This window comes from Lytechinus variegatus, chromosome 3 (genome assembly GCF_018143015.1).
Source record: "Lytechinus variegatus isolate NC3 chromosome 3, Lvar_3.0, whole genome shotgun sequence".
In the NCBI taxonomy this organism is placed as follows: domain Eukaryota; kingdom Metazoa; phylum Echinodermata; class Echinoidea; order Temnopleuroida; family Toxopneustidae; genus Lytechinus; species Lytechinus variegatus.
Window position 1 is genome coordinate 61,095,402 of NC_054742.1, and position 15,321 is coordinate 61,110,722.

A 15,321-nucleotide genomic window follows, 5' to 3' on the forward strand; every position below is an offset into this window, starting at 1 on the left:
GAATACATTGTTAGTTCCAACCATCCTTTCTCCAATTTATAATGTCATCACTTGTAGATTCATTGTTGCCCCAGTAGATGTGTGATTACTTCTCAAACTATTTATCTGAACATTTAATAATATCAAATTTTTTAAAAAGGAAAATTTCATGATTTTTAAAAATATTTGCTCTTCTCAATATCAACTCTTCAATGTTTTGAATATTTGTTTCCCCCTTTTTTTTGAATGAGCATAAAGCTGCATGTTGCAATGTTGTTTGTCACTTTTAAATGTATCTCAATCATTAACCAGAAAAGGAAAATAAAATCCTATTTACAGATAGGCCATCAAATCCATGTACTTAGGATTTATTACATAACCCAATACCAAGGTTCTGCTTGAGCGTTGATCCTCAATACACGCCAGACTCCTTACGATCTTGAACGACTGTATGATATATATGAAAAAAAGACAGAATAAAATCTGGTAACCAGAAATCACTTGAAAAGGAACCTTACAGCTAGCTCCTAGAGAAATTTTAAGAGAAATCAGAATTTTTTTAGAGTTAAAACCCCCTAGATATATCTCTTTATCCAATGTGAGATAGTTCACTTTGAAAAAGCCTAGTGGCTTGATGTTTCCAACAGAGCGTGGATTTGGACAGAATATTGCCTTGTTCATATTTGCTATGGTGATCATAAGATGGATTAGTGTCGTAACATAGGTAGTAGCTATGGGCTAGAAATTTACATTAACACTATTTCAGAGCTGCCAAATTTTACAAGTAAAAATAATAATTCATTAAGCTCAATAGTCATATTTTTTAGATAAAAGTAGTATTTTCATACGCTTGATTTCGCCCCTGATCTTACTGTCATCAACACTGAAAATTCTGTTGAATATTCTCATAAAAAATGAATCCTTCAGTTTTAAAGATCAGATTCAGAATCATGACTCGCTCTTTTTGCATAATCCAAGAGGAAGCAAAACATCGCCCATGTCATGATTACATGAGGACCTATGTAAACAATATGGCCCGTATTCTGAAGTTAAGTTTAACTTAGACAATGGTCTAACTATGTGCTAATATTATGGGAAGCCAAAAGTGTCTAAATTTTATTAAGTTGTATGTTTCTTGTGTTTACTGTGCTCTTTCCTGATTCATCGATGGTGAAGACAATAATTTATTTATACTTCCTAGACAATCATGAATGATTTGAGAGCCAAATGAGCTGAAATATGATATCTCTACTGTTGGTGATTTTTGTAAAAATTGGCTTTCCATACTTAAATCACAAATTTTAAAATACTTGCTCTCTATAGAAGGGAGGGGGATGCATGCAACAAGCAACTAATCTGACTGGGGACAATGCTCAGCTTCCTATCAGTTAATCATATTTCATACAGAAAAAGAAATAAGAAAAAAATAAAATTAAATAAGAAAAAAGAAATGACATATCAAAGAGACCCACCTCCTGCTTCGGACATGGCTACGTGTTTGGCTATAGCTTCCGCTTCGGTTACGGCTACGGCTGCGGCTGCGACTCCTGTACCTGGGAGGGCTTCTGGAAACACGACGGCGGCGAGGGCTTCGAGATCGAGACCTAGAATAGGATCTGAAGTGAGAAGGGCACAAATTTTTTCAAAGAAACATCAGTATTGAAAATCAAATTACACAATGACATTATCCCAGCAACAAACTGAAGCAGCCAATCCAGATGGCTGGGAATCGTGTCATAGAAAGAAACAAGATACTTTTCATGAAACTTATTTACTGGCGCTATTGTTTATATTTGATGGGGGTGTGAAACAGCTCCTAAAACTCAGAAAGAGGTTAGTTGTATTTCAGCACACTGTGCATAAACACAAAAAGATCTTACAGATTAAATAAGATAAGGATCTCTTATAATAGGGGGGAAACAAATGCTTTAGCTTGTTGTTGAAAAGTATTGAATCATTATTTATTTCGTCCTCCCCTTGAAAATGTTAAGAAACTAAAAAAAAAGACATTTGTAAAATTTCTAGAATCTTTTGTGTTGTATTGAGTGACATCATAATTGTTATAAGTAAAAAGTTAGTTATTTCTCTTTATCTGGAGGGGGGGCAAACTTGAAGCCTGTCAAAAGCTTTGTTAAGAAACTTGATCAACTAACTTTTAAATCCTCAAATAGTGTAGTGTAGTTTTTGTATATCTGGCACCCTCTCTTAGTAATTATGTATTCTTTAAATAGGGGCCCTTTGAACAATAACTTTTGCAAATAAAGTACCGTAATTAAATTAGATATCGAAAAGCTACATCCTGAAAATTTTAGCCCTTGCTTGAGAAATATATTTATATTAAAACAAAAATGATTAAAAATGTATATTTCAATTTGATTGGATACCCAAGCAAAATGAATTTTTACTTAAAATTGCAAAATTCATCCAACAAAAAATAATCTAATATGTCAATATGTAGTGCTGTTTACTACGACCATATAGTAAATTGCTCCTTGATATGTGGTATATCATTATCCAATATCCTCCACATCATATAAATTTAGGGCATACACATAAAGGATTTGAAATTGTGACATGCACTTTTAGGAGGGATCAACTAAAACTGGAATTAGGCTTTAAGGCTACTAAACATGAGCATAGATAAACATTCTCACAAGAACATTCAATCTTCATCAAAAGTCTACACCAGTATACTACCTGAATTGAAAATAACTGCAAAAGAAGATGACATTGATGTAAATCATTTACAGATGTGCAGGTCGACAAAAACACATTGCTGGCGCGCTGAGGGGGACTCGTTTTTACTACCCTTGTAGCCTCTGATTATCCGATGCCCTACTGCCACGGTGCTTTCTTTTACCTTACAGACTACTTTAGTTGATCATCAAAAAGGAATGTCCACACGAGGCTTCTTACTTGGGGCACGATGCCAGCTGACCCTTACCGTGTCCAAAACATTCCTTTGTTGGATGATTTCTACCATTATTCCCCAAATTGGCAGCCTTTAACTTTTTGATAACTACATGTAGATTTTTCAGCCAGTGGGCAGCTTTGGGGACGTGGCGAAGATCACTGACAAAGATGGCCGAACATGGCCCTACCGGTGTGGTTGCTCACACCTACGCTGTACTCATCGGAGAGAACTGATGGATGCAAGAAGGGCGCATGGTGCGACATTGTTGCTTTGAACATGAAGGGTTATGATGGCAGAGGCATTGTGGGTTGTCAATAGGACCGTACTAGTTGGGCCCTGAAAGGGGTAAGGATTAAGGTAGTGGTTCACAAACACTGATTTTTTAAAGTTGGTTTACAAGTGCTTGGCCTAAGACCAATGGGTCAAATTTACACAATTCCAGATGGATCATCCCCATTCGGGAAAGATACTTTTGGTCCACCTTTCTTTCTGTCTAATAACTGCCATTTGGTCAAATCATCAAATTTTATTACTAATTGTGCTTAGATTTTGGTCTAATCACACAATAATTTGTGAACTCTGATATTGGAACGTTTGTTTAGCAGGATCTACAATCCTCCTAAGTGTTTGGATGGGGGGGAGGGGGGGGGGGGGAAGAAAGGGCATTAAAGTATAATATTGTTTCTCTGAATTTAAACATTTGCCCTTTGATTAAATGAAGTTAGACCGTGTAGAGTTTGATATATTATTAATAAGACCAAGTGGTTTTAGGCCAAGACTGTGCAAACCTCTGACTGGTTCAACAACAAAAATCAACCCTAATTCAATTACATTATCAAAGCAGCACAACTGAATTGAATCGAATAAAAAGTATCATCCTAATATGAAATTTGCACACCAAAAAATTTTTTTAAAAGACATATTTTCAGGAATACTCGTGTCGCATCGCAATGCTATCCTTAACAAGTATATCGCAAATTTCATCTCATAAATTAAGCTGATTTTAAAGGAAAATTTCCATGGCATTAACTTTTTGTGTTCTGGAAAAAAAATAGTCAAAACCTTCCAAGTGAAGGGTTTAGCCTGACCAGAAAAATATTAAATGAAAATAAGATGTATTACAATTTCTTATTGTAACTATCTTGAATAAAGGTTGATGAATAGAGTTGAAACTATGCCACATTGGGCACAGGGTTTCCTCAAATACATTACCTGACAATGCTGGAACATTACCTATATCTGACCTAAAAGTACAAATACAGAGCTCTACACGTGCACGGTACTGCTGGACCTGTACTTTCTCAGTATCAGGAAAGCTATACATGTAGATGGGTGCGTTTCAAATTCATGTTTTACATATTGTTTGATATGGCTTGTTGTCATCATCAATATGAAAAAAAATATTCAAGGAAATTGGCTGGAAAAAAGAAAGGTGAAAAATAGATTTGTGCAGGTTTTATATATATCAAAAGTCCCGTGGATGTTTCACAAAAAGTAAAGAATGATTCATAATCATGCTTAAATGTCAACAGGCACATATTATTCAACACATCATCTTATTGATGGATACATGGTAGTGCACGTCTTATGCCCATGATCTGACCAATGTGGCAATGCACTTTATACCACATGCGACTGAAATGTAAGAGTGATTACAAATGACATTTAAATTTTTGTCAAACACCCACTTGAAATGTAACCTGTGTTTCACTAAGATTGGAGTATTACAGAGAGTCGCACCTACATGAATAGTTTCATGTAATAGTGGTCAAATCAAACTCTGAGGACAGGCACTTCTGTGTAGTCAGTCATCAATAAGGTTACGCACTATATAAGTATTTAAGGACGTTCCACAGTTGCATTTGCACATCATGAGATGCGCATATTTCACGCTATGCGCATTGACGTCACAATGGATTAACAGGTGATTAATCAGTGACAGGTATCAGCTGATTTTTCACATGATCTGCATTCTAACTGGAGATCTGATATGTTATTTTGTAAAGCTAACTAGCTGAAAATAATCCATGGACCAATGTTTTACGTATCATTACAATTTCTGAATACTTTACTCTGAAGTGGTGCAATGCATGACGGATGTGAGTGACCCCAATTTCGAATAAATGGTAGAGTGGTTTGGAATTTTTCCTCATATAGATACAAAGCCTTTGGCGTGTTTTGGGTGTTTTAAATACATTGTAGCACACTTGCTCCAACGAAAGTGCTGATAGTGTGAAAACGAACAAATGAACCCCTATTTTTTTATAATTACACCTGCCTCTAAAAACTTGCAAATTTCGGCAAAAATTACATTATTTTGAATAAAGTGCAACATTTATTGCCCTTCTTTGATTTGTTATAGAAATTTCAATTTTTTTGAAGAAATGAAGGTGCTGCTAAAGGTAGCCTTAAAATGGCAAATGAATAACGTATGAATTTTCCATCTTCAGTATACAATTCTGAACTACATGTATACTGAAAATTGTGATGAAATTTACATGGACTTTGACTTCGTAATAGAGGTTTAACCTCGACGTACAGTACAGTACAGTAGTGATCTCATTGGGTCTTAAGTGCCAAATAATGCGCAATTCTCAAGAACTTCCAATTGGGTGAAGTTTAAAGCTCAACAGCAAAAATTAAGCACATGATCCCATGTTATTTCTTTGCATAAATATTCAGGTGCTAAATTAACTCTGTATAAACAAATTTGTGAAAATGATATGAATCTCATTTTAACTGTGGAATGTCTTTAAGCCATAGCCAAAGCAAGATTTCACACACTTAACTCTTTGTGAAACACCCCTTGAACAAAATCAGATATGTAAAATTTGGTTCTGAAATAGAACCTTTTTTTGACTGATTTAATTAATTTCTATTCTTTACATTCAGCTCAATCAAGACTGAACTTTGACCTCACCTTGAGCGTCTACTACTCCTGTAACCACCTGGCGATCTTCTTCTCTTATCACGGCAGTCTCTTGCAAAGTGACCCCTCTGACCACACTCGTAGCATCGTTCATTTTCAATATTCCGACGGGGTCTAAAACCACCGGGTCTAAAGCCACGACCACGAGACCTCCTACTTTCACCAGAAGACATCTCAACTCGAACCTTTACTCCACAGAGATGTCTGTAAACAAAGTTTCAGAAAGAATTTAACACCATCTGTACTTTGAACATTATTGTTCAACAAGGAAATGGAATGACTACATGTACAGTGTAGTTTATTTAACACACATATCACAACAATTAAAGAGATGGTCCAGGCTGGAAATATTAATTTCTCAATAAATAGAGTAAAATTCACAGAGCAAAATGCTGACAATTTGATCAAAATTGGATAACAAATAAAAAAGTTATTGAATATTAAATATTTGCATTATTCCAGTGAAACAGTTCTAGGCATGTCTTTATGAATATTCATTAGGTGGGCTGATTTTGGGCATATTTTATCATATGAAATCAGGTTTATTTAAAATTTGTCTACTACAAAGAACTAAAACAGTTGGATTGACAACTGATTAATTGCATTAGTTATTTATTGACGGAACTTTAATATTTCATTATCATGGCAGCACATCATTTACACATTCAAATGAAACATTAATGATTTCATGTAATAACATAGGAAAGTGTAACTTCATTATTTTATATCTGATTTTGATGAAATTTTCAGCATTTTGCTCTGTGAATTTTACTCTATTTAGATATAAATATTTTCAGCCTGGACCATCCCTTTAATGAGAGAACTATATTTTTAATAGGGTTTTAGATTGTATCCAATTGCATGTGTTTTATTGGGTCACATACATACTGTATGCGCTCTTTATTTTTGTGCTAACATGCACCAGAGTGCAATGTTTCAACGAAACAACATATTTTCTTTAACCTGAGGAAACAAATAAGGTTATGAGAAAATGATAATGACCAGTGTCTCACTAGACCCTTAATAGTGGTGGTCGTTATTTCCCTCGCATTACAGAGTATTTTCAGTTAGTGGTCTCAAAGCCAAAAGAAAAGGAACACGATGTACTAACAATCTGACATTAGAAAATCTTTGAAAATAAAGTAATATTTATCAAATATAAAAATATATAAAAGACTAAAGATGGAAATGAAAAGAATGCAAGTGTAGTCCCTCTTTGCAAGGAAATCTCCTTCCACTACATGTACTTATTACTTTTTCAACTAAGAAACATACATATTGTGACATTCAATCAAATTTTCACATTACTGGGTATCTGCTTTTTTGAATTCTTATGAATAAACAAATTTACACTTGGGTTAGAATCTCCATTTTTGTGTTTGTTACATGTATTCATGAATTTTTGTATGAAATTAACCCTCTCAGCGTGTGCTGCTGCTCATTTTTAGGTACCGATAAAATGAATAATAAAATAAAATGTGATATAAAAAATAACAAATCTATTGAATTTTTAAAGTTCAGCCTTTTTTAATAACAGTTACACCATGATCAAATCTTGTTTCCACTTTCCTTTTTTATGTTATTACATAATATCATATTTTAGTTCATAATTTTTTTTTTCTATCTTTATTCATCAATTTAAATCACAATGTGAAGAAACAAATCAAATTTACGTGATTAAACAGAGCAGCACTTAGGATTGTACTGTACAGTCTACAAGTCGAGCAGATACATTTGTACAAATACAAGAAATTAAATATCAAATCTCCATTTTTGACATACTGGTATTTTACTTAAGTTTCTTCTTTGCCAAAAAGTTTTCAATGTCACTAAAACCATTATGGGCTTTGAATTCCCGATATTAGGGATTTTTTATTTTTATACATGTGCATATCTTCTTTTTTTAAATAAGAAAATAAAGTGCAACAATGATTATCTTGCCCATTAGATCTTTTTTTTTCATTCTTGGTGAACAAAATTGGAATAAATATCCACAAGAAAAGAGAAGAGATGACATTGCCCATCCATGAAGACATGCATAGAACTGATTTAACAAAATAATGAAAACTTTAGAATGACAGAAGTTGTCCGATTTCATTCTATACTGTATGTTCTAATCATATTATAGTCTGACTGGGCACTATTTAAAGTTACTATTATAGAAAATTTGCTATCCAATGGTAACTTCCATGAAATCCTTGATTCTGACTGGCTGTTGATCATTGTTACCATGGCTGCACCCATTGACTGGCAAAGTTACTGTTTTACTAATTTTTATGCAACGGGACCCAGTACCCTTATATGTAAATAATAGTTCTTACGTGTCGTCAAGTTCTTCTACCGCATCCTCAGCATCACGCTTATCATCAAAAAATATGAAAGCAAAGCCTGGTGGGTTCCTAGCGACCCAGACATTCTTGACATGCCCAAATTTCATGAATGCTGTTTCCAAATCTGTCCGACTGGCGTCTGATGGCAAGTTTCCTACATACACCTTATTTTCGTACCGATCCGGTGAATATCCTCTGCCGTACCTCGACATGATTTACTCTGTATTCTGTAATCAAGATACATCAATACAATATTACTGAGACTCAGAGGGGGAAAAAATGTTCGAAATACCACGATTTTAAAAGTAAGATGAGCTTAATGGTGAAACAATATATTTAACAGAAAATTCTGCTCCTGTACTACTGAAGACTACCTATGAAATTGGATAGCTCTACCAAAATTCTTTACAAATGTCGATGTTATCTGTAATGGAGATAACCTCCCATATGGAAGACATTCTCCCATTTAACATTCTCCTATTTTACAAATTATCCCGCTAATTTGCAGGTGCAAATTGCACTTAGAGATTATTCATTCACGGCATCAGACCACAATGTATCAATGCCTCGCTCGAGCAGGAATCGCTCTTCTTGCGATGGTGGAGACAGGGTTTCTTGAATCTCGAGATTAATCGCGAAGAGGGCTGATCGGGCAAAAATCTGGAAACTGAGCAAACTCGGGCTGGTGCAGCACTACCTAATGAGGTCAGAAGCCAATTTGTTTTGTGGGTGGATAAAAACAAATGTAGGTGAGGTCTAGTGAACTGTTGAAGTACCGTATTTTCCGGTGTATAAACCGCACCTTTTTTCCCGCTTTACAATCTTGAAATATTGGGTGTGGTTTATACAAAAACAAGTGGAATGCCTCTGGCCGTCTCACCTGCATCACGCGGTTCAATATAGCAGCAGTGCTGACTTTGAATACTACTCTAACTCGCACAAGATGTTCAGGGATACATGGTTACTCTTATGTCCACTTTTTATGAACGAGACCAATAAACTTACAGAGATATGATGGTTATTCAACAAAAAACCCCAACATGGCCAAAGTTCATTGACCATACATGACCTTTGACCTTGATCATGTGACCTGAAACTCGCACAGGATGTTCAGTGATACTTGATTACTCTTATGTACAAGTTTCATGAATAAAATCCATTAACTTTCATAGTTTTGATGGTAATTCAACAGATAAACCCAATTCGGCCAAAGTTCATTGACCTTTGACCTTGGTCATGTGACCTGAAACGCGCACAGGATGTTCAGTGATATTTGATTACTCATATGTCCAAGTTTAATGAACTAGACTAATAAACTTTCAAAGTTATGATGGTAATTCAACAGATACCCCCGATTCGGCCAAAGTTCATTGACCCTAAATGACCTTTGACCTTAATCATGAGACCTGAAACTTGCACAAAATATTCAGTGATGCTTGATTACTATTATGTCCAAGTTTCATGAATCATATCCATAAACTTTCAAAGTTATGGTGGGAATTCAACAGATATCCCCAATTCGGCCAAAGTTCATTGACCCTAAATGACCTTTGACCTTGGTCATGTGACGTGAAACTCATGCAGGATATTCAGTGATACTTGATTAACCTTATGTCCAAGTTTCATGAACTAGGTCCATATATTTTCCAAGTTATGATGACATTTCAAAAACTTAACCTCAGGTTAAGATTTCGATGTTGATTCCTCCAACATGGTCTAAGTTCATTGACCCTAAATGACCTTTGACCTTGGTCATGTGACATGAAACTTTAATAGGATGTTCAGTAATACTTGATTAACCTTATGGCCAAGTTTCATGAACTAGGTCCATATACTTTCTAAGTTATGATGTCATTTCAAAAACTTAACCTCAGGTTAAGATTTGATGTTGACGCCGCCGCCGCCGTCGCCGTCGGAAAAGCGGCGCCTATAGTCTCACTCTGCTTCGCAGGTGAGACAAAAAACAACCAAATTTCGTCAGAAAATTGAATATGTTTTGTTGGTAATATTACTTGGACTGGAACCAACAATTATATAGAATATTTAATGTATAATTACATGTATTTGTTGGTTACTAAAAATAGGAAGTATATTTTGCGAAGTTTTCTTTAAAAAATCTTCTTTGTAAAGATTTGTTAATATCATTTATGTAACTATCAATTTAAAAATGTTTTCCAAAAAAATCTGATTGTGTTGTGGTGAAAACTTTTTTTTCAAATAAAATTGCATGGGAAATGCTCTTCAATAGGCATGTAATCGTAACTGATCGTAATCGTAATCGGTTATTAAAAAGGCAATAAATAATGTCCTTTATTCTTTATTTCTCTCAATATAAAAAAAAACTTTCCCTTTTTATACCATAATTTTGATATTAAAAAATGCCAATTTATGGTCACCTTTTCCTTAAAAAAACCCTGTTTTTTGTAATGAAAACTTATTTTTTACACCTAAAAAGTGCATTGAAAATGCTTTACAAAAGGCATGTAATTGTAATCGATCGTAATCGGTTAGAAAATAGGCAATAAAATATGTCCTCTACTCTTCATTTTTCCCCCCTCACTCTTTTCTCAACATTTTTGTTTTCTTTTTCCGATTTTAGACTATAAGTTTGATATACAATACTGCCATTTCATGGTCTCTTTTTTCTTTATTCTACAAAGAAATAATTTATATTCTTTGAAAAATAAAGTTAAAGAATGAAGTAACCATTTTCTAAAATACAAAAATGAGTGATATATATTTTGGTCTGTCAAAAAGTGCTAGTAAAACTTGCTCATCCAAATAAATATCTAACTCGGTTTGCCTATTTTTTTTTTCAGAGCCTCCCGATTTTTGGGGTGCGGTTAATACACGGCCGCGGTTTATATTCCGAAAAATATGGTACACGATGGAAAGGGGAAATTTTTCATTAGGAATCTGCTGATCACATTTCCATTTGCAGACGGCCATTTTGTTGCAATTCTTAACAAAAATGGCCGATCGAGACGGGGGTAGAAGGAGAGAACTTTTCGTTTTTTGAGGTTCCAGTCTCTGCCCAGATGTCAGGAAAACTGCCACTCGTTAGACCTTCATCCATACAATCATGGTAAGTGCATAATTTCTCTTTTCACAATTCATTTGGAGAAATATTTAGACCATAAATCACGCTAGTCCAGAGATGCCAACTTTTGGAAATCAGAATTAGGGAGGATTTGCAACCGCCACCAAATTCTGTGCGCGTAGCGCACATCTCGAGCGCGGAGCGCTCGACCCTTGCGGCCGGGGTCCAGCTCTGGGTTTCTAGATGCTCTCTGGTGCAATCTGACCCTTATTTTGGGGGCATTTCACATGTTTTCAAATAAACATTGTTCCCACTTTTTTAACATGAAAAAATATCAAATATGCATTTTTACATGTAAAAAAAATGAGGGGACAAAAGGAGTACCTGTAATAATAAGGAGGAATTATCACTATCGGATATAGGCAGGTTATGTTCCACTATAAATCCAGTAAAGAAAAGCTCAGCGCTGGTCCCTTGCTTGGTGAAATAAAGACAACAGGGTACTAGTCAAACCTAGTGGAGCTCAAAGATCTTGTCTTCGCAATGTCCGTAGGCCTATGCCGTTTGCTCCCGAACGTTAAGTGCTTCCGAATTATCATCACGACCTCCGTGCTCAACTGAAATGTCCACGCTGCAAATTGCGCAAAATGCATGGTAAATTCCTCTTTCCGACTTCCGAACACACAGGTACTGGAGACTGTATTCAGTCTTATACTTCTGAGACCATTTCTTGGTCTTCTTTTGTTGATTTTCCGCCATTTCATGTCAATATCAACCCATCAATACGCCGAAATCACACACCGAGATTCCACCGCACGACTCGACAAATCCAGTGGCCGCGAGCACACACGCTTCGCGAAGCTAGACGGGCCTACCGGCCTGGTGCACAGTGGATTCCCGTTGGGCATATCACATGCACCAGCTTTTCGCTGCTCCTTATTTGTCTACCTTTCACACAGAATTTAGTAGCAGCGAACGTAATGGAGTTACTACATGCTAAAGTTAGCAGACGATACATGTCCTTCCAATCCAATTTGATCAATGCAAAAAAAATTGTAATTTCGGGAGGATAAGGATGATAATTGTAAGGGCGGGAGTTGGGATGAATTTTCGGGAGCCTCCCGATGAAATCGGGAGGGTTGGCATCTCTGCTAGTCCCGTGAGTATGGACAAATACACGGTAAGCCCCTGGGCTCCCTGGTATAACTTTGAGCTTAATTTTGATGCAAAGATTATTAGCGAGGTTACAATGGTTTTGATAATATAACGACGAATCTGCGGGGCATTTCTCTGGCGATTGTGGCATCGTGGAGTACCCTCCGGTGCCCCACGCACTCCTATTTGTGTAAGTTGAAAGTGAGTGTAATGAATGACGGGAGCTCCGTGCTCGCTCAGCTCTTGTCTCTGGATCGTTTTTGGAAAATAGCAGGGGCCGCGGAGCGAATAGATTTAATTTACAAACCAGTAAAAAGGAGAACAAAGTACAAAAATTGTTATTCTGCATAATAAAGAACTTAAAAACAACATGTTTGGGACCACAAAGAAGTATACCTAGTTCTATGTCAGGACGATTCATTTTAAGTTACCAAGTCATTTGGAAAAATTTACAAGAGAAGTTTTACAATTTTTAGTACAAAAAATAATCATGATTTAAAAATATTATAGAGAACAAAATAAAAGATGATTACAACTATTGAATTCATATTTTTAAGTTTAATCTAAAGAAAAAAAAGAAGGCTTCCAAAATATAAAGTGTCCAGACACCTGACCACCCCCCCCCCCCCTCATTTCTAAAACATTCTATTTCTGTTCTAGATATATTTAGAAACATCGAATATCATGATTTTTTTGTTAAATTATGGGATTTTTTGTTTGTTTAAGATTGTACTTTTTTCTTTCTTTCTTTCATATCCTTTTTTCTGGCATCATCCTTCCTCTTTGCCCCCTTTTTTTATTCCATCCCATCTTTCTCTCCTGATCTTCTCTGTTCATTTTTCTTTCTTTCCTTCTTTGTCTTACTCTCCATCCTATTTTAAATTTCCTTTTTTCCCTTCATTTTTCCTTTCCCTTATTTCTTTCCACTTTTCTTTGATTCCTTCTCCCTTTTCTTTTCATTCTTTCTCTCCTTCCATTATTTTCTCTTAAATTCTCTCCTTCCTTTATTTTTTCCTCCTTCTCTTTCATCCTTTCTTCCATTCTTTATTATATTTTTTCCTTCTACTTTGTGTCCTTTTTTCTTTATTTCCCTCCCTCCCTTCCTTCCTGTTTTTCTTTCTTTCAAAGAATAAAGGAAACATTTTTCTTTTATTCGTTCTTTCTTTCCTCATCCTTTTTTCTTGCTTCTTTTTCTCTCCTTTATGTTTTCTTTCACACATCTTCCCTTCCTCCTTTTCTTTTTCTTTCCTTCTTAATTCATTTCAAATAATGACGGAAACGTTTTTTTCTTTTATTCTATCTTTCATCATTTTATTCTAACATTCCTTTTTTTTCTTTATTTTTTCCTTCATTTTCCACTTCATTTTTTCTTTCTTTCCGTTCTCAATTCAACTCTTTTCTTTCGCCTTTTCATTTCCTTCTTCATTCTTTCGTTCACCCCCCACCTTCCAATTCTGTAAATTTTTTCCCCAAGTCGAACACCATGATGTAGCCTCCTTTGTTGATCTTTTTTTTTTAAGACCTGGCTCGGTCGATCCGCTCATGCAGCGTACTTTGTCGATTGTCCCGTATTTCTTTTTGAGAAATCTGGTCAGGCCTGCATTCAGCTGGTTCCAAAAGGCAAAACCAGATTTTCGTCTTCGAAATCACGACGTTCGAAATCGTGAGCCGCCATGTTAATCCGTGAAGCAGATTTGAAATGCATTTCCATTGGTGAAAACGCTACTGCGCAAGCACGAGCTGTCGATCGCGTCTATCAACTTTCCTTATCTGATTTACTAGCGGCCTGTGTAATGCACCGTGAGGACCCTGCTGAGACTGAGTGAGGGATTAGCGGTGCAGCGCATGGAGCAAAGCGTCATATCTCCTTCTAATGGTCTGGCCGCCTATACGGTACATTATTGATTTGAATGCTAGTTAACTAAGTTTATTTGTTTATCATACATTTCAGAAATATCCTGCATACAGCGCATCATACAAGATGGGCGACACGAAAGACGGTCCTTAGTTGGAAAGACCCTCTTTCGTCATGTTCGAATCGTAGTTTCGTGCAATCATTCCCTGGCACCGTCTGAGCCTGACCATGGACCTATGCCTAGGCTATATGGCCTGACACAATGCGCTGCACAGCAAGTGCAGGAAGTTCGATCGCGTTCGACTTCGAGCTAGCGAGCCGTCTCGATCTCAATTTCAATACAAGATGAAAAAAATTCATAACATACGTTTTCCTGCTCTGGCTGTGCGAGTACCGTAGTACAATTTCAACTTTTTGGTCCAACCTGTTGTTTAACTTCCGTCTTCCAAGTCCAAGACAGGATTCTAATAAATAAGTTGACTGTTCCGTGTATACGCGTGTTGGATAAATGCAAGCTATACCACAATGCATTTCGTCATATGACACCACCGCCCCCACCCCCCCTCCGATCCCCTTTGATCGAGCCTATACGTATATTAGACCAGAGGCGGGCTGAAGATATTCGTTTGACCCAAAGTTCCCATTCGAATTTTTTGTCAATTTGATATTGCTGATTCACAAAAGTGATGAATATAATTGAAAATCTAACACTGATTCTATAAATGGTGACTAATGAAATTCCTTTGCCGAAATTGGAAAAAGATATCAAATGAACTTAACTATATTTTTTGACTGGCAGGGCTATTCTTCAACAATTCAGTCAGACTCTCAAAACTCAATAAATTGACCTACCATCTCTGTCTCTAATTTGATAAATGACTAATTTCTGATTTGACCTAATCTGCATTTTATCTATTTTTTCTTAAGTACTGATTTGATAACCTTGTTTTTTCCATTCATATTACAATGAAGGTTAATTTATATAGAAGTATACATGTTGAATTTATTGCTATTTCGTGTTATTCCATGTAGACACCAGCCAATGTGGAGAACCTCTCGACAGAATTTTCAGTTCTTTTAGGTGATCCCCAGGCATTGGCTGGTGCTCAATTCATTTCT

At 35.9% G+C, this 15,321-nt stretch overlaps 1 protein-coding gene across 2 annotated transcripts; it reads right to left on the reverse strand.

Moving 5' to 3' along the window:
* Positions 1-234: 234 nt before the first annotated feature.
* LOC121411561 (serine/arginine-rich splicing factor 7-like) lies at positions 235-14,715 on the reverse strand. 2 transcript variants are annotated; one of them, XM_041604354.1, is made up of 5 exons: positions 14,570-14,715; positions 8,144-8,372; positions 5,814-6,026; positions 1,452-1,595; positions 235-426 (listed from the first exon to the last, which is right to left on the reverse strand). In XM_041604354.1, exons 2-5 carry the CDS (start codon positions 8,362-8,364, stop codon positions 411-413), a joined length of 594 nt encoding a protein of 197 aa, XP_041460288.1. In that variant the 5' UTR covers positions 8,365-8,372; positions 14,570-14,715; the 3' UTR covers positions 235-410. The 2 variants fall into 2 exon arrangements, with proteins under 2 accessions (XP_041460288.1, XP_041460287.1); XM_041604353.1 differs by having other exon boundaries at positions 8,144-8,379; positions 14,570-14,714.
* Positions 14,716-15,321: the final 606 nt, after the last annotated feature.

Bases quoted from the DNA above. Each gene is read 5' to 3' on its own strand.
- LOC121411561 (XM_041604354.1), bottom strand. From the start codon at position 8,364: ATGTCGAGGTACGGCAGAGGATATTCACCGGATCGGTACGAAAATAAG. The intron at 6,027-8,143 runs GTAAGAACTATT...CTTTGTTTACAG, and splicing joins GTAGAAGAACTTGACGACAC to ACATCTCTGTGGAGTAAAGG. The intron at 1,596-5,813 runs GTGAGGTCAAAG...TTCTCACTTCAG, and splicing joins AGGAGTAGTAGACGCTCAAG to ATCCTATTCTAGGTCTCGAT.